Below are 19,057 nucleotides of genomic sequence, written 5' to 3'. Positions count from 1 at the left end.
CAGTGTCCCTGCCGTGCTGGCCGCTCCTGACGCCCCCTTCCCTGCCCCTGGCAGTGTGCTCCAGTGACCGCGGGGACACCTTCACCTGCACGGGGATCCCTTTTTAAAGGAGCCTGGGCTGACGTTTCCATGGTGGGCTCCCCATCTGGTGCATGGGCCGTGGGGCCGGCCCCGAGGTCAGCTCCCTGTGCCGCAGGTGCCCTAGTAACTTTCTCGGGCGCCCCTGGCACTTTGATGGGACTTCGGAGGACAGCTCAGAACCTCCGGGCTTGGCGTGGGGTGTTGGGCGGGACAGTGAAGCTCTCTCCTGGGGTGGGGTGGGGGGGATCCTCGCCCCACCCCTTCTTGTCACCCTCTCCCTTCTCATTGTGGGTCCATGGCCAGGCCGCTCTTGGCCTCATTGGCCCTTTGCTTCTTCCTCTGGAATTGTCCTCGGGCCACAGCCGAAACCGAGGTGGCAGGTGTTCCTGTGAACACGTTCCTGCCCCTTTAATGGCCTCGTTGTTTGACTCTGGCGTCACGGGAGCCACTTCAGTCAGGTTACGCGTGCCGGTTTTGCGCCCGAGACCTGCTGAGCCTCTCGGTTCTGCCGCCTCCCTGGCTCCCTGACGGTCCCCCGTGTCTCCAGTGGGGATCAAAAAGGCACCTGGCTCTTGGGGTTTGCGGGATGGCTGTACGAAACAATGTGCACGGAGCCCTTTGTACCGCACCTGCCAGGTGCTAAGCATCCCACAGACAACGGCCGGCGGTGGGGTTGGTAGGAACCACGGGACGGAGCTGCCTTGGCCAACTGGCTCACGTGAATGCTAGGTGCCGAGTCCCTCGGGAGGGAAAAGGGGCAGCCTCATTGCCTTCCGGAGTTCAAATCTTCCACAGGGTTAGAGGTGTTTTTGTTTGTCAGCCTACCTGCTTGACTTGTTTCTCGTCAACCCTGCGGAGGTATGACTGGCGTGTAAGAAAACGCAGGGATCTGAGTAAGCGTGCGTCAGTGAGTACGTGGAACCTTCCAGAAGCAGCCGTGGACCGAGGGTGGTCTGTGAGCCAAATCTGGCCCTGGTTCTGCTCATAAATTGCCTCAGAGCCCAGCCTGGCAGGGCTCTGGCTGCCCTCACCCTACAGAGGCAGCGGTGAGTGGCCGGGACCCGGTGACCCGCCGGCCCACAAACCTGAAACCATTTAGGCTCTGGCCCCTTCCAGAAGGTATCTGCCGACCTCTGCCTGGGGACCATTTCCGTCAGGCCTGGCAGTCTCCAGGGGGCGTGTGTGCACATGCTCAGTGCTGCCTTCCCTCCCGCAGAGCTCCTGGTTCTGAATGGCTCGGACCCCGTGGCAGAAGTCGCCATCCGCCAGCTCAGCGAGTCTTCGAAGCTGAGGGTCAAGTCTCCGCGGAAGAAAAGCACCATCATCATATCAGGGATCTCCAAGGTGCGGCCATGCGCTGGCGGGGGGCGGGGGGGCAGATTGCGTCTGTCGGCGGGCTGGCTTCCTCCTTGGGGAAGGTAGCCTGAGCTCTTGACGACGTCCGGAAAGTTCCGGGCCTGCAAATGGCAGGTTCTCTTTCTGACCCAGCGAGTGCGTCGTTCACGGCATCGTGTGGATGCAGCTTGTCCCGTTGATGAGGCAGCTCGAAGGTCTCTGGCCGGGGGGCCCCTTTGGGACCGAGCCTCCGCCCTGTCGCTGGTCGATGACGGGGAGCGTCCACTTCCCACGTCGCACGCCTCCAAACCATTGAAGTTTTTTCGCAGCGAGCGTTTGTGCCTTTTGCAGCCAGAGAGACGCGCAGATTGTCTAAAACATACCCCGGTCTCCACTCCCTCCCTTCTCCTGCCCTGCTGGGTGACAGAGGGGCCGGCCCCTCGGGACAGGGAGCCATGCTACAGCCCCGTACTCGTGTTTGACATCTCAGATGGGCCAGGAAAACGTGTGCCATGGAGGGGCGTTTGGGAGACCAGGAAGTCATGGGGGACGAGGAGGACGACGTTCTGAACACGGAGGGGGGAGCTCGGAGGCCATGAGCGTGGCGGGTCTAGAAGTCGTGCTGCAGTGGGTCGTGGCAGGTGCCAGAGGTGCGTCACCAGTGTTGCCATTGTACTCGGGGCCTCGGTGGCTGGTGCTCACGTACCAGCTGCCATGCCTGCCGGGCAGCCTTGACACGGCCCCCCGAGGCCCCAGGCCCCAGGTGGGGGCCTCTCTGGGCTTCCTGAGTGCACTTCCGGCCTCAGCCAGCAGGGGGCGACGGCGTCCCCAGAAGGGCCAAGGCCCAAAGGCTGCGTTCTCCTGAGTCCGGGCCGGATGTGAGGGACCCACGGGGTCTCCTGACCATGTCTTCTATGCTTTCGGTGGCTCTTTAGGAGCCCAAGGGTCTGCACGTTTAACATATCCAACCCCCTGCAGTTACGATTTTTTACGGACGCTCAGGTTGTCCCATCTTGAGCCAGTGGGCACGCCGCAAGCCGGCGGGGTGTGGGCATCTGACGGCGGCCCGCCCCAGGCCCCTCGCAACCACCTTCCCGCCCTGCAGCCACCCAGCCCCGCGGCTGAGAGGAGCACCCCGGATTCTCAGGCTACGACATGTATGCGGAGCAATTTCTGCCGGCAGGAAACAAAATCCTGTAGGATAAGTGTGAAAAGACAGAATCTGCGGCCCACGTCCCGTGACCCCCCCCCCCCCCGCGTGCTGTCCGCCCCCTAGAAGGAGGTGCTCTCCCTCCCGCAGGCTGGAGAAGGGTGTCTGCTTCCTCGATGCCCCTCCACGTGTGAAGGGCCCCTGGCACCAGGGGCCCCGACCCTCTGCTGTGAGCGGAGACCCATAGTCACCGCACTCCAGTCCCTTGGAAACCCAGTTGCCGCCCCCTTGGAAGACAAGCCGCGGGCGACTTCTGACTCTTTGGGATCACCCCCAGCATGTTTGGACAGAGGTTTCCGGGCTTTTCCGTGCCGGCCCTCCTTCCGTGTGTCCTTGCCGTCGTCCCTCATGCTGGCTTTTTTCTCTTGTCCCGGGACAGACCTCGCTATCTCAGGACAATGCCGCCGCCCTCATGCTGGACTACGTGGCCTCCGTGGACGGCACCCCCCAGGAGGACCCCCCGTCCCTTCCGGGGGCGGCCGCCGTCTCTGCCCCGCAGGAGGAAGAGGCCCCAGCCCCGGCCCCGCCGGCCCCGGAGCCCCAGGAGCGTGAGCTAGGCTCCTGGGACTTGGACCAGGAGTCACAGGCCCCGGCGTGGGACAGCCAGGCCCCGCTGGACCCCGATGGGGACGAGCTGTCGGAGAGCTCCCTGAGTGTCTCAGAGCCGGATGCTGCCAAGAAGCGTAAAGGTACCTGCGCCCACCCCTCCCCGCCCCCCCGCCGCCCGCCCCACCCGACGGCTGATCTCTCCTGCCGGTTTCTGAGCTGACTTTCGGTTCCCATCACCCGCAAACCCACCCCCTCCTCAGCACCCCACCCCAGCGAGCACCCCCGTGCAGGAGGTTGGGGCCCGATTAAGCCTCTGGGCAGGGGCCACATTGAGAATCCTTCCATCTCTCCGCATTGGGGGGTTGGGGGGAACAGCTGGTGGTCATGCCTAGAGGCCCCCTTCCTCTCTCTCTGCCCCCCACCCCCGCCCAGTAGAACTATCTAGAGCATTTAGAGGGGGTCATATCCCACAGTGGGGCCAGAGAGACGCCACACGTAGCTTCCAGAGACCCGGCTTCCCTCGGCTGTGCAGATGCGCACCTGTTCATTGTGTCTCAATCTCTTCCCTTCACTAAAACCAGGGCAGACCCCAGCACTCGGACCTGCTAGGGCCCAGGGCGAGAGGAATACCCCAGAAACTGGGGTCAGTTTTAAGTTGACGACCATCAACTTAACGTGTGTGTAGGGCCAAGGAATCACATCATTAGAATAATCTGTTGTTTTCCATTAGCCCTAAATCGGGGCTTTAACTTGTACACGTCTTCAGTGTGCTCAGTTGTACTTAGCGCTTCGGCACGATGGTGACGTAAAGGTTCCTTCTGAGCGAACGCAGTCTGGGGGCTTGAGGTCCGTTCTCCACGGGAGGCGTCACGCCTCCTGCGCTCAGCTTCTCCTCGGCGCACGAGGGTGGCCCACCCCCCAGGCAGTGGTAAGGGGCCCCCGGTGCAGAGACAGGATGGGAGCAGGTGCCCGATCCGAGCTGGGAGTCGTGGGTGCACCTCAGCGCCAAGTCCTGCCCCGCTGAGAACGCAGACGTCCCAGTCACTCCTGAGGTCGGGGACCCCGGTGAGCTGCTCCGTGGCTGTCTCCCACTGCCCCCGCCCCCCCCCACCCCGTTCTTGCTGCCGGGACCGGTGGTTCTCAGACCCGGCAGTTGTGCCCCCCACTCAGGGGACACCGGCAAGCGTCCCGAGACAGCTGGGAGTGGGGTGCTGCAGGCAGCGGGCGGGGTGCAGCTCGGAGCCCCGTGGGGTGCAGGATGGGCCGCCTCGTGGCGGTGCGTGGCCCTGTGTCCGTGCTGTCGGGGCTGAGAACCCGGCTGGAGGCCTCTGCGTTCATCCCCACTCCCTCCCGTCTGCTTCTCGTGCGTCCCCACGAGGCCCCTGCTTGCCGAAGCAGGGTGGGCACACGTGGGGAGCGGCTGGAAGCCAGGAGAAGGAAAGAGGGAAGGAGGACAGGATTTCTAAGCCACGGGATGAAGATCGGACCCCGGGCCGCTAAGTGCCCCCTGCGCTGAGCCCGGGTGACCTGTGCGTTGCCCTCTGGCGGCTCCCTCGCTCCTGTTCAGAAGGCGCAGCCCAGGTTCCGGGCTGTCGGTCTGCCAGGCGCATACACACCCCTCTGGCCTGCCCTTGGGGCCAGCACGGCCCGAGGGAGCCCCCCTGGACCGGAGGAAGGCCGCGAGCGCTGGGTGGGGTAGCAAAGGGGGTGCAGGGTGGGGCGCCCCTTCGTCTCCCTTCCTTCTCCCGGTGGCCAGCAGTCTGCTGCCTGTTCTCACGGAGCCCCAACCTCCCAGCCTGCCCTCCTGCCCTCCCGCGTCAACCCCGGCAGCCGCGCCTCGCCGACCCCGAGTCCATTCAGAGACCACCCTACCCTCACCCGTCGCTTCCTCCTTCCTCTGCTTTTCCCTCCAGAAGGTTCTTTCCCATGGGATCCCTTCCATGGCCGCCCTTCTCCTTGCCCGCCACTGGCCAGGTTGATGGCACCCCTCAAGAAGGGCACTCTTGGGGACCTAAGTGCCAGCGACTTGGACACAGCATCTCCGTGAGACGTTGGACAGTTATGTGTTAACGGATGCCAAATAGCTTTTGTGTTGCACCGGTTTTCAACACTGGGGATCCAGGGAGTGGCTCTGTGGGGTTTCCTCTCGTTTCTACATTAAATAACTGAAGGTTAGTTTCTGGCCCAAGAACCACCTGTGTGGGTTTGCACAGATTTCCAAGACCTGCCAGCATATTTAGAGTTCTGGAACCCCGCGGGTTGGAAATGTCCATCTTGTGAGCCAGTTTATCCCCACGCGTGGGCTTGTTTCTAGCTTAACGGTGTCGATGTGGCCGTGCTGCACGATGTGAATTTACTTAACGTGGCCGTGTGTTTAGAGACGGTCAAGATGGCAAAGGTTACGCCGTGTGTATTCCCCCATGAGTAAGAACCAAAGTATCGATGGAGACTTTGACAAATAAATATTAAAAAGTAAAAAAAGAAAAAAAAAGCAATCCAAGCCCCCAGACTCTTGCCAGACGTCCTTCCCAGTCACTTCACCCGCACGTGGGGCACGGCGCTTTGGAACTCACTGTCTGTCATTCTTGTTTTGCTCCCGCGCACTTTTCTTTTGACCTCTGACCTCTTCCTTCTCGTCACCTCGCGCTCATTCCCTCTAACTTAAGAGGATCGCTATGCCAACCAGAATTGATTGCCTACACAGTAAGTGACTTTTGTCTTATATACGTATTTTTAAATTAGGTGCGGTTTCGCCACGAGAGTAGCATATTTTGTAACAGCAGGAGGCTGACCCCCTCCCCCTTCCCTTCCCTTCCTTTTTATTTTCCTGTCCCTCTCCAGTGTGTGTTCGCAGTTGCCTCCGTAGAAGTGGCCTGGTTGGGTTGGTACAGCACTTTACGTGGGTGGGGTGCGGGCGCTGTGCCCCTAGATGGGGGGCACGCAGCCTCGCTTGCTGTGATTTGCATATGCCCCTTCCCTTAGCGGAGCTCTGGTTCTAACAAGCAGTCGCTTATAAACAGACTATGTGGGGTTTAGCTCGAACTCAGAAGCTGTTCTTTGGGCAGCAAACTACAATGTGTAAGGTGGCTTTTGGTCATTGCTTTCCTACGTATGAGATTTTGAGATGGATTCTTCACGGAGCTATTTGTGTCTGTTAGGGTCTGTGCAGACAGACAAGAATAGATCTGCAAACATTTGCTCTAGTAAAGCTATAATTTAGAATAATCATTTTCAAATTTCTTCCTATGTACTTTTCAGTGTTTTTGTGATTTTTTTTTTTTTAACCTTGTTAGAACCAGGGAAAGATTTTTCTCCTCTCTGCCCCCCCTTTAAGCGTTTGGCTATTTGTTTCACATTGCACATCTTCTCTCCAGATTTTGTCCTTAAGGGATCTTTAAAGTGTGGGTGAGGTCTGAGTTTTGCCTCCTGACTGCTGGTGTGGCTGAGCTAATCTGGGAAAAAGGGGCTTATGAAATCCAGACTTCTCCAGTTCCTCTGGCCTGGGCACTGTGAGCTTCCCCATCAGCAAAGGGGACGGGTTCTGGGGGCCCAGAGGCAAGCGTCACATACCAAACTTTTAGTTACTGTCTTAGCCAGAGTTCTCTAGAGGAACGGCACCAATCAGTTCTACATTTCAAGGAACTGGCTCACGCGATTATGGGCTCTGACAGTCTGAAATCTGTGGGCGGGGCCGGCGGGCAGGGGACCATCCCTTCTTCTCCCAGAGCCCTTCGGGGTTGGCTCCTAAGGCATTCAGTTGATTGGAGGAGGCCCGTCCACATCATCCGGGGTAATGTGCTTTAGTCCGGGATAGCTGAATGCAGGTGTTACCCCCACATCCGCCGAGTGCATTCACCTAACAGATGAGGGTCTGACTGAATCCCTGGGCACGCTGGCCACCTTGACACAGAAGGCACAGCCGCACGGCCATGGTGAGGTGAGGGAGCTCCAGACGGCGTGACTTCTCAGCTGACGGGAGAGTCCGGTGCCCCTCGCGACACCGCGGAGTGCGGGAGTCAGTGCCACACGTGTGGCCTTGTTCCTCCGTCATTATTTACCCCGAGGGTAACTGTGATGTGTGCTCAAGGCTCAACAGACTTTGACGCTTTTATTTGGAAATGCAGAGGAGATGATCCCCGCTGACTCTGGTTACTCCTCACGTTTGAGGAGTTAAACCGTGGATCTGGAGACGGCCGTGTGTCCGTAAAACGTCCTGCCCGACACACGCTACCAGCACGCCTCTCGGGATCTATGTGGTTCCGGAGAGCCTGTCCACGCCCGCGTTGGAGCGCAGGGCTGTGCTCTGTGACGCCTCTGGGAGCTGAGACTTATCTCAGTCACCCCCTGGTGACCGCCACGGATGCGCCCTCTACCAAACACCTGCTGGCCACTGCTGGGCGGTGTGACCCCCCCCCCCCCCGGCCAGCTCAGACACCGTCCTTAGGAGCACAGAGGAGCCGGGTGTGAGAACACAGGCTTTCTGCACTGGGGCCCACTTAGTGGGGCAGAGTACGTCACCGCTGGGGAGGAGATCTCTCTCAGAGGTCTCTGGGAGACAGAAGCGGGGCTCCAGCCTATAGATCTGCAAACCTCAGTCCCTCCTTTCACATGACCCTTCCATCCAAGCAGGAGGTATTGTCCCCATAAAGCCGTGACAAGTCCTATCAAGTTAGAGAAGACACAGGTTTGGTGAGTGCCCCAAGCGACTTTACCAGGGGACCCAGGACATCATCGGTTCTGGTATTGATTTGGAACAGTCCTATTTATTTTTCAACGTTTATTTTATTTTTGGGACAGAGAGAGACAGAGCATGAACGGGGGAGGGGCAGAGAGAGAGGGAGACACAGAATCGGAAACAGGCTCCAGGCTCCGAGCCATCAGCCCAGAGCCTGACGCGGGGCTCGAACTCACGGACCGCGAGATCGTGACCTGGCTGAAGTCGGACGCTTAACCGACTGCGCCACCCAGGCGCCCCTGGAACAGTCCTATTTAACAAAACAGCAGCCCTATTATGAGAGCTTGCCTGGGGCCCGGAAGGACAGAAAACACCCCGCGACGGGCCCCATCTGTGGGACGCACGGGAGCAGAGCTTCGCTTGTGGGACAGACCACAGCCGGCAGGACCGTTCAAAGTGACCACGGCACACAGATCTTTTTGCTTTTCCAGTTTTATTCACAGGTTGGGGGGTCCTTGATATGCCATCGTGATATGGCAAGAATTCGAATTTCAGTTATTTCAAGTGCGATTTCACTGAAACGACTTAAAGGGGTTGCTTGACAACGTGCCGATTCCCTTTTGAGGGAATCTGAACACCTACCTCTTGCCTCTCCCCGCGCTCAGGTTTCCCTCGGAATCTGGTGCAAACCCACGCTTCTCGAGAACCAGACGCTGTGCCCCGCAGGGCGGGCTGGCCTCTTGCGATCCACACAGCCTTGTGCTCAGCAACGGACAGTCCCCCCAGCTCTGGAGGCCAGAAGCCCCAGGTCGAGGCGTGGGCAGGGCTGGTGGCTCCTGTGGGCCAGGATGCTCTCGCCAGGCCTCTGGGGTTTGGCAGTGTCTCTGGCCTTCCTTGGCTTATCGAAGCGTCACCCCATCCCTGCCTCCACCTGGCACGCTCCCCGTGGGCGTGCCTGTCCGCATCTCTTCTTTCTGTAGGGGCACGGCCACGCTGGTGTAGTACCTGCCCTGACGCCCTGTGGATTAATCACCTCTGTAAGGATCCCGTCTGTAAGATAAGGCCACATTCTGAGGTGCTGGGGATTAGGACCCCACCCATAACGGCACCCCTGCTCACACCTCAGACCCTGGCTCCAGACCCCAGACCAAATTCCAGTGCGGGGACACCTAGGACGGGCTTAGGAGACGGGGCCCTCCAGGACAGCACCTGTTACTGCTGGCCTCCAGCTGACCCGGGGATGGGGCCAGCCTGCCCCCCTCGGGCTTCCATTCCCCTGGGGAGACCGGGGGCTGTGGGGTCAGAGCACTCTAAGTTAACAGAACGGATCCCGCCTTCCCCTCCCCCGTTCCAGGTGAGAGCCCACATGAATATGCCCTTCAGGGGCCCCACGCTTAACCTAAAGCAGGTCCCCGTGTCAGAAACACTTCCTCAGCCCCTGCGACCCTCCGGCTGGAGCCTGTCACCATGCCGGGGTAATTAATCAGCAGGTACCAGTGTAATGCCCCCCGCTGGCCAAAGTCCAGTCCGGTTGGTGGCCGCGGTTGGTGCAATAACGCGCCCTAACTGGTGACTTCTCGCGATACGCTGCATTCTTAGGAGGACTTGAACAGCTATGGGAACGGAGCTTTGTGGTCCCCAGATGCGGGACCTCAGGCTCGCGGCAGGAGTGAAGCCATTCACACGTCTGTACTCCCCTTCCTGCGGTCCGGGAAACCCCCCCACGCAGCCTCTCTGCGTTAGACAGTTGTAGAAACGTCCCCATGATTCTTCCCAATAGGCCATTTGACTATATCCAAAGAGAAAATGGAAAAAAACCAAAAGATCTTTCCGGCAGCTCCGATCAGATGACATTCAGCCTATACCTTGGGGCTCTCGAGCCTTGTTCTGCGGCTGAGCCTGGACAGAGCCAAGGGCAAGTTCTCCCTTGGCCCCAGATCCAATTAAGATCCCTTAAAGTCACGGGCGTGCTGCTTTGTCCACAGACAGGGCGGGGCCAGACTCCACCGCCGTCCACACGCATTTCACGTGGGAGAGCCAGCAGGCGCCCTTCGTCCCCTCTGGACAGACACCGGTGGCTTTGGTCTATGTCACGGCTACCGAAGCATCCGCGGGCTCTGTCAGGAAAATAGTCGACTGCCAAAGAGCCACAAGGCTCCTCCTCCAGAAGCCCTCCACGCCTACACACACACACGCGAGGAGCGCCACAGGCTGGCCCGAAAGGCTCCCGGACCCTGCTGGGGGGGCCCCGGGCAGCAGCATGCTGGAGGGAGTTCGTGTAGTGGGTTCCGGGCCCCGTTGCTACGCGAGCTCGCCCTGGGTCTTTGAAGAGTCATTGCCGTTGCCGTTTTTGTATTCCGTGTTCCGCTAGCTGACATCCCGCAGGCAGGTCGAGCCGCACAAAGTTGAGGTCTTGTGAGTCAGAAACAAGCCCGAAACAGACATTTCACGACAGCCCGAGGCACGTACGGTGGGGTCTGCAGTGAAACAACATCTTACTCCCTGAAAGAAGAGATCTTAACTCTCCTAAGACAGCGGATACCCTTGTTCTCAGAGACCGTTTTTGTGTTTTAATAGCGGGACCCTCTTTTCGGGGGCACATAGCACTTCTTCACCATTTACACCCTTCCTGATGCAGGAGAGTGAGTGGCCAGGGGACCCGAGGTAGGGACAGCTCAGAGCTGCAGGGGAGGGGCAGACAGAGAGAGAGAGAGAGGGAGAGGGAGAGAGGATCCCAAGCCGGCTCCGTGCTGTCGGCACAGAGCCCAGTGCGGGGCTCGAACTCACAATCTGTGAGATCATGACCTGAGCCGGAATCCAGAGTCAGACGCTTTACCGACTGAGCCGCCCGGGCGCCCCTCCAAGTCTTTTCATCCTGAAAACTCTGACGTGTGGTCGGGGCCAGATTCCGGCCGTTTCCCTCCCGTGTGGATAGTGACAGCACACGGAAGAAACTGCTCATTAGAGTCGTTCGAACCTCCTTGCTTGTCTTTTCCACTCGGATTAGTGGCCCCGGCGTTTCCTCCTCAGCCCACCTGACCGCCCCCCTCTGCTTTCCTCTTCCAGGAGGGATTTTAAGGAAGGGCGCCAAGCTGTTCTTCCGCCGGCGACACCAACAGAAGGACCCTGGCATGAGCCAGTCGCACAACGACCTCGTGTTCCTGCAGCAGCCGGAGGGGGCCCGGAGGAAGGGGGCGACGCTCACCAGGATCCTCAACAAGAAGCTCCTCTCCAGGCACAGAAGCAAGAACGCCATGAACGGGGCCCCGGCGGACCCCGCGGCCGGCGGCCTCCCCCACCAGGACGCGGGAAGACGCGTGCCCCCCTAAGCACCCCCGGGACGCAGCGAGAGAGCCGCAAGCTGTCAGCCGGCCGCCCCGTCCGGCCGGGTCGTCCTGCCATCCTGTAAAGGGGGACGAAGATCCGCTCTCCAGCCAGGAGGCTTTCCCCAGAGAAAACCCCCCAAGTCAGATGCCAAAGGGCTGCGCTCGGGTCGAAGGGCTGAAGTCAAACGTTAGGAGACTTGCTTAACGGACTGGAGAACCTCCCATAATGGATGGTGACGGGGCCGGTGAGGGGGACTCTGCCTCACCCACTCTGTGCTCCGACGCATGTTATCTTGGGTCCGTGCCCGGACCGCGTCGCAAAGAGGAGGTGCCCCTCTGTGCTGTCACTGTGACTGGGACGGATGGGTCACCTGTCCCGACTGGCTGCTCAGAGTGACACAGTGCGGCTGGCCCCGAGTGCGGACAGGTGGGATGGAGGCGGGATTGGGGGTCAGTAGAGACATCGTGGTGGTGATGGAGACACTGTGACAAAGGTAGGAGCATAGTTGCCTTTGATATTGGCCATATAACTTGAAAAGTATGCAAACACTAGATCTCTCCTGTGCACTCTTGTGTTTCCTTCGCAAATGGGAGGCCTGTGAGTTCCCACGTGGTCTTGCCAGTCTCCTCTGTGGTTTCAGAAGCGCTCAGGATTCCCATGGGGCCGTCAACTCCTGGCTTTTTTTCCCACTGCCCTGCTGGGGTACTTGCCACAAGGGAGTGCAGGGAGGGGCCTCTGGAATGAAGTCGGGGCAGTAAGTGACCGCTTACGGAACCCGGTGACCGCCCACACCGGGTTTTTTTTTTTCTTTAGTCCAAGGTTAGTTTGCCAAATGTTGCCAATAGCTGAAACAAAGTACTTCTGGGACAAAAGAGAAAAATCATTCTAGGTCTCAGGTGCGAGGCTTAGGGATGGAAGTTAAGTTGAATAGTAACAAATGGGCCAAACTTGCCTCGCATGCTTCCGGGAGCTCTCCAGAATTCTGTGAACAGTGCTTGACGCGTGCTGGAGGGGACGCACGCCTGCTTTGATTTCCAGTGGGAAGAAAAGATCAGCGTGGCCCACGGTGTCCGTATCCCCGTGTGCCCTTCAGACCACGTTCCTCGCGCGTGCGTCTGTCCACGGGCCTGCACGCTGGCCGGTGCCTCCGGAATGCATGCTTCGCAGGGACGAGCTTGTTAGGGCCGTGGTCATCTGTGTGGAAGGCTTTGATGGTTCAGTAAGATTCACTTTGTTCCAATAAGATTTAAAAGGCCATTTATGGAGCCTTGACTTCTGTCACAGGTAGGAAATTGGGGGGACTCCTTCCTACAAACATTTTTGTTTCTCCTGACGCTGGTATTTCAGGTGTAAGAGAGCTACTGACACACAGAAACCTCTTCGAAAACCAAAATTATAGAACTTTTCCCCCCCCTTTTTCTCGAGGGAGAGAGATTAGAAGACTACGTTAAGAATTTTACTTAAAAATACATATTTAAACATTTTTTTCCGTGTCCCAGGAATTAATCAAGTGACTGTAAAATGGCTTTCTTCACCATATGCTGTTTTTAAAGACCATGTTCCGGTCCTCGGTTTTCTGTCTGATTTTGCAGTTCAGATCAACTCCATGCCACGCGATGGTCTCCGAGCTTTACACGGGAGCTTTCTCGCTCAAAACAAGAAAATGTCCCATTCCTCGCTGACCCCACGAGGATTTTGTTCACCGTTTTAACTTTTAAGGGCTCTGCGTTTTCCACTTCCTGGTGACTTGAAGCCCCTCCCGGGTCGCGGGCAAGTGACAGGCGGGCTGCTTCTGTCCCGTGTGTGAAGCGGGACCGTCACACAAAAGGGGGAGCGTGGCGTCCAGGAGATCCGTGTGTCCGTGTGTCCGTCCGGCACACAAGAGCCCCGTATACTTGATCAAGGCCCAGAAGCCCCTCCTCAAGACGCACTCACCGTCTTCTCCAGACGAGGGCCCTTCCTGAAGTCGCAGAGGACAGGGACTTAGCAGGGAGTTTAAGAGAAAATAGGGGGCGGGAGCGTGCGTGAGGGTCGCGCGGTGGGAAAACGGGTCCTGTGGACGCTTCTTCCGTGGCTGCTTATCCAGGCCTGCGCTTTCCCGCGTAGGGATTCATGCGAACGCGAACACTGAACTTAAACACCGATTAAGGTCACACACCGAGGACTACACATACGAGTTTGTAAAGCCTTCCTCCCTTCCCTTGTGCGCTAGCGGCTGGAGGACTTTTGTGTTGGCCTCCGGGCTGTTTTGCAGACTGGCGTGTCCAAAGCGGTTTCTTCCGGACGCTAAGGTCTGAGTGGGGCACCTGTACGTCAGGAACGGGGTGCTCACGTTGGTTCTGGCACTGCCGGTTTGGGGCTGTGCCCGTGACCTTTGCAGAGGCACGCAGGGAAGCCTCGCGCGCGTATGATTAGCGCAGCGAGACCAGAAGCAGCGATCTCACTGTCCCGGCTGAAAACCTGCTGTGAAGAAGGAGGTTTGGACAGAGCACTTTACATAAACCAACCCTCCAGTTTAAGTTGGAGACCAGCCCTTGATTCCTGCTGGTGGCTACCTGGCCAGTCGCTGCCTGTCTAGATTTCTGATGGGTTTTGCCGGAGAGGCCTGGCACATTCTCTTCTGGAGCAGAAAGGGACAGATTAACTTCTGTCGCTGCCACCAGCTGGGGGGGGGGGGGGGGGGGGTTCCGCATAATAGTCTCGCATGTCACAGTCTCGAAGCCTCGCGGCACAAGCCGGCAGTCGCCGCAAGTCGGAACGTTTCTGCCGGGTGGGAAACGGGTCTCGCGCTGGTGTAGACCCGGATGCCAGGCCCCCGTCTCCACTGTCCCAAACCTGCTCAGGCCTGATTACCAAAGCATGTGGCACGGGCACACTCACACTGCCACTTCCTGCAGAGCACTCAGGTTCCCTCCGGGTCCCTTTCTTCAGCACTCCCGTTGGATGCGTGAGGAGGCGTCCGGAATGCGCCCCCCTGCCCAGGAACGTACCGTTTGTGATTTAGGCTTGTGGTGTTTCACCCCAGTGTCCCATCAAAGCTAGATTTTTCTTTTAAAACAAGAAAACGCATGGTTTTCCAGGCACGTGGCCGGGTCTGGCTTGATGATCGAGCGTGGTGATGGTTCTGCCCGACGGCGATCGTATTCCGCAGTAGCACTTTAAAAACACGTCACTGGGGCACCTGGGTGGCTCAGTTGGTTAAGCGGCCGACTTCGGCTCAGGTCATGATCTCGCGGTCCGTGAGTTTGAGCCCCGCGTCAGGCTCTGGGCTGACGGCTCAGAGCCTGGACCTGCTTCAGATTCTGTGTCTCCCTCTCTCTGACCCTCCCCCGTTCATGCTCTGTCTCTCTCTGTCTCAAAAATAAACGTTAAAAAAAAAAAAAATTAAAAAAAAAAACAAAACACGTCACTGTCCTGCACCAAACCGCGGAAGGTGTGGCTGGAACACGAACGGTCTTTGAGAGAAATAAACGTGCACATGGAACACTAACACCGAGTTGTGTTTGCTGCGCCCCGGGTCACGTTCCGTCGGGTGCTCGGCCGTCTGTGTGCACGCCCGTCGCGGTCGGCCGCGTGAAAGAAGACGTGGGCCCTTCGCTCGTCGCTGCCGCCCCTTGCTTTGCTCTTGGCCAGTTGTGGGTCCTCCAGGGACGGAAGCTGGCATGAGGTGACCCTGCAGGACGCCCCGCAGCCTTCTGGGCGCAGTCTCGCGTACATCCCTCGGCTCCTGTGGTCCTCGCTGCCCCAGCGGAGGCCCATCCGGGAGAGTGTGGGGCAGGCTCCTGCGTGGGGCTCAGAGTACGGATGGCGTCACACTGGCTTGGGGCCCGTGGTGGTTACCGGGTGGGGCGGGGGCCGGAGCCGGGCACAGACAGATGGACGGATCCCACACGAACCCTGCAGGCATCTGGGCTGCTTCCCCGCTGTGCCCGGGTGCTGCGGCATTTGGGAAACTGGTGCACAGACCCCGACCTTTTCTCAGGGTGGCCCTCCTGGGTACGGAGTGGGGGCCCAGACGATTGATACCCCTGCCGTCGAGGGGGACAGTCTACCTGTGCAGAGCCCCAGCCGTCCCGGGGCTCGGATTCGGATTCTCAGCTCTGCTCGTGGCGAGGTGGTGGCCACGTGTCTTGTTGGGGATGGAGGCGTCCGGGGGTCTGAGACCACGGCCCTTTCTGTGCTGACGCTGGACCAGATGCGCTTGCTGGAAGGCCAGCCTTGCCCTGGTTTACCAGGTCACCTTGAGGCACACGCTGTATTCTTACCAATCCCGTCCACACTGCCCACATTAATCCACGTCAACCACCTGTAGGCTGTGAATGTGCACCCCTCGTCCCCAGCACGCACCCCTCCCTGCTCTAATGACCTAACCGAACACAAACCCCACCTGCTCCGCGAAGCAGCTTCCGCCACCAAGGATGACGCAGAGCACGGGGCACCTCTTCCAAGGGCCTGTCATTTGACCCCGGATCACGGCCTCCTACGCTGGCTCCTGGGCGTATCCCCAGGGCTCAGGACAGCACACCTAGGGAGCAAGGACCAGGGTCAGCAGCCAGCCCCACATAAGCACATCTGGCAGGTTTGCTTACGCCCATCCTGCCCCCCTCATCCGGGCGCAGGGTCAGGGGACAGAGCCCGCCAAGGAGGGCACGGCTATGACAAAACCATGCCGTTGTGACCTTGGTCGCCTACGAGTACTGAGTGCCCGACATACGCATCAGCAAATGGTTCATAAAACAAGAAAAGGCAAGCTGCTCACCACAGAGGCCCGGATACCAGGACGGATGGCCTCGCACGGTGCCCGCGCTGAAGGGAACGCTGCCAGACCAGACCCCTTCCCACGGCGCCCCAGAGGCACCAACTTCCACGCGCACAGCGCAGCCTACCCCGGCTCCGCACCACCCCTCCACGCTGCGAACCGTCCCGTCGTGTCCTGCGTGTGCCAAGCATTCAACCGCTGATATCAGCGTTTATCAAGTTGGATGCTGGGGTGCCTTGGGCTGCGTGGTATTTTACGCGGACGCGGGACGGAGACTCGGAATCACAATGGTGGTAAGTGTATTGACTGAGCACTTACTATGTGCCAGAGCTGGTTAGTGACTCTTACACTCTTTGAGACAACCCCATGAGTTATGACCTACCTCAGCTTTACAGATTAGGAAACCGAGGCACAGACAGGTTAAGTAACTTGCCCAAGATTCCACAGTGGGTAAGTGGCAGAAAACAGAACGTGAGCCCAGGCTGTCTGGCTGGAGAGTCCCTGCTACCTTGTGTCAAAAGCAGAGACCAAGGACTGATGTCGGCTTTTTCTAAACTTTCAGCTCCCTGCGATGGGCGAGAAAACTATCAAGTGACATCCAATGCTTTGCATACAGTGAGAATTAAGTCACTTGCTGATTAGATTGCTGTCTTTCTCTGGAGAGCAACACTTAGCTGGACTGAAAAGCTAGAGGTAGTGTAGAGAAGTGACTTAGGATATTTATTTTTATGAAGTCTAGTATGAAGGGAGTCAACTAACAAAAAACCAGGGCTGATGAGCCATGTTAGTTAGTCGACGTGGGAGGCAGCCAGTGTCTGGGCTGAGACCATCAGCCCGGGGCAGGGGTGGAGGCGGCGGGGGGGGGGGGGGGGGGGGGGGGGGAACGGTGGGAGGAGTGACGACAGGGCATGGTGATTATGCCCTAGGAAAATCCACTCAGGGTAACGGAAACTCTATTGCTTACTTATTTTTAATTCCCCCGACTTATTTTGCAAAATTTCACACCTACAGAATAACCCACATAGCCTTCAACTAGATTCACCGACTTTGCATACTTGCTTTACCTACCTACCTATCATCTAGCGATCAACTGATCGAGTGCTGGAGACATTGTGTTCCGCCCCGACTTCTTCAGAGTGCATTTTCCAAGAAGGACGGCGTCTCCACATCACACACCCAGTAGCTGTCGTGCTTGGGAAACAGGACGCTGATGCAATACCACTATCCAGAGTCAGAGGCCACAAGCTGCCCAAGGAACATCTCCACACGTGGTTTTTCTTCTCTCTTTTTTTTTTTTTTTAAGGCAAGGCTTCCGCACTGTTTTGTTCTTAAGAGTAAAATTTGAGGGATGCTTGGGTGGCTCAGTTGGTTAAGTGTCTGACTCTTGATTTTGGCTCAGGTTGTGATCTCATGGTTTTGGGAGTTCGAGCCACATGTCAGGCTCTGAGCTGGTGGCACGGAGCCTGCTTGGGATCTTCTCCCTCCCCCTTTCCCTGCTCACTCACTCTCTCTCTCTCAAAATAAACAGATGTTTTAAAAAATAATAAAATTTGACACTTTCAGAAACAATGTTGTTTTTTTTTTTAAGTTTTTTTATTTATTTATTTTTTTTTTTTTTATTTTTTTTTTTTTCAACGTTTATTTATTTTTGGGACAGAGAGAGACAGAGCATGAACGGGGGAGGGGCAGAGAGAGAGGGAGACACAGAATCGGAAGCAGGCTCCAGGCTCTGAGCCATCAGCCCAGAGCCCGACGCGGGGCTCGAACTCACGGACCGCGAGATCGTGACCTGGCTGAAGTCGGACGCTTAACCGACTGCGCCACCCAGGCGCCCCTTTTTTTAAGTTTTTTTTAAAAAAACACTTTAAAATTCTGGATATAGGGGCACCTGGGCAGCTCAGTCAGTTAAGTGTCGGACTTCAGCTCAGGTCAGGATCTCGCGGTTCCTGGGTTCAAGCCCCGCGTCGGGCTCTTGTGCTGACAGCTCAGAGTTTGGAGCCTGCTTCAGATTCTGCGTTCTGCTCCCCTTTCTCTGCCCCTCCACCCCAAATAAATAAACACTAAAATAAACCTGGATATAAATCTACCTTAAAAGGCAGCTTTATTCCTTCCACCTTTCACGGAAGGAATATACTGAACCCGCTGGGAATTCTTTTGAAGATGCGATGCCCATTGCAAATATCGATTCCACCCCTGTGCTGCACAAACCGACACGAGAAATGGCTTTAGACGGGGTCAGGTCTTCTGCTTGTACAGGTTTCCGCTCTGCTGTCCTATCTGTGTTTGATGTGCAGAGGCCTCGGCGGCCAGCCACCTGGGCATTCGAGAACTGTGAGCTCACTAGAGGGGCGGGGGGAGGGGAGGGGTGTGCGTTAGCTGCAGGCTGCAGGGGTCAGTCTACGGCTCTCGGGGACCGAACAGAGACCCGAATGCCGAAGAGATAGACGGCGGCGGAAAGTCCCCAGAGAGCATTCCAAGGTAGAGGGAATATGTACAAAAGACCCTGAAGATGTGACTGGGAAACAGAGGGCTGGAGGGAGGTTGGGATTCCACAGCTGGGGCAGGTGTGAGCAGGGGAAGGGTGTGGAGGTGATGATCAAGAAAGGTGTGGCAGGCTGAGGTTCGGCCCCACGGTACAAGCCATCAGGAAGCCACTGCAGATTGTCAGGGAGGGCGGAGACAGAAGCTCGGGGCACATGGGCCACACTCAGCTTGCTCCCTGGGCAGCCGCTCAGCCTTCTACCCTCCTGCCACGCCGTTTCGATGGGCCCTCACTTATCACCAAGCTTGCACACATACCCATTCATACAAGTGAGTCTAGCTGAGGACACATTTCTGCTCGTGGGACTGCCGTACCGTAGGCTCTATGCATTTAGAATTTCCATATTAACCAAGGGCCCCCATGGGGGTTATACCAAATTATTCTCCCACCAGGAAAGGATGAGACAGCTCATTTTATACACTCTCTTCAAAATAATGCTATTAAGCTTTACAAAAAGCCAAATCTGCGGGGCGCCTGGGTGGCGCAGTCGGTTAAGCGTCCGACTTCAGCCAGGTCACGATCTCGCGGTCCGTGAGTTCGAGCCCCGCGTCAGGCTCTGGGCTGATGGCTCAGAGCCTG

The 19,057-nt window shown here is 57.7% G+C and overlaps 1 protein-coding gene and 1 long non-coding RNA gene across 3 annotated transcripts in view; one reads left to right on the top strand and one right to left on the bottom strand.

Moving 5' to 3' along the window:
• C2CD2 (C2 calcium dependent domain containing 2) overlaps positions 1 to 14,667 on the top strand; it is a 52,085-nt gene extending 37,418 nt beyond the window's left edge. The window contains exons 12-14 of one of the 2 annotated variants that reach the window (XM_030328470.2): positions 1,298 to 1,425; positions 3,006 to 3,315; positions 10,917 to 14,667. In XM_030328470.2, coding sequence (XP_030184330.1) covers positions 1,298 to 1,425; positions 3,006 to 3,315; positions 10,917 to 11,179 — 701 coding nt within the window. In that variant the 3' untranslated portion in view covers positions 11,180 to 14,667. Of the gene's footprint in view, positions 1 to 1,297; positions 1,426 to 3,005; positions 3,316 to 5,088; positions 5,351 to 10,916 lie in introns of those variants that run through there. The other variant, XM_030328471.1, reaches the window with a different exon arrangement.
• LOC116738320 lies at positions 11,994 to 17,355 on the bottom strand. The gene is made up of 2 exons (XR_004344112.1): positions 17,009 to 17,355; positions 11,994 to 15,702 (listed from the first exon to the last, which is right to left on the bottom strand). It is a non-coding gene; the product is annotated as an uncharacterized LOC116738320 (long non-coding RNA).
• Positions 17,356 to 19,057: the final 1,702 nt, after the last annotated feature.

The sequence above is a fragment of the Lynx canadensis genome, chromosome C2 (assembly GCF_007474595.2).
Source record: "Lynx canadensis isolate LIC74 chromosome C2, mLynCan4.pri.v2, whole genome shotgun sequence".
In the NCBI taxonomy this organism is placed as follows: Eukaryota; Metazoa; Chordata; class Mammalia; order Carnivora; family Felidae; genus Lynx; species Lynx canadensis.
Note: the sequence above shows the minus strand (reverse complement) of the source record. Positions and strands in the feature narration are given on the sequence as shown.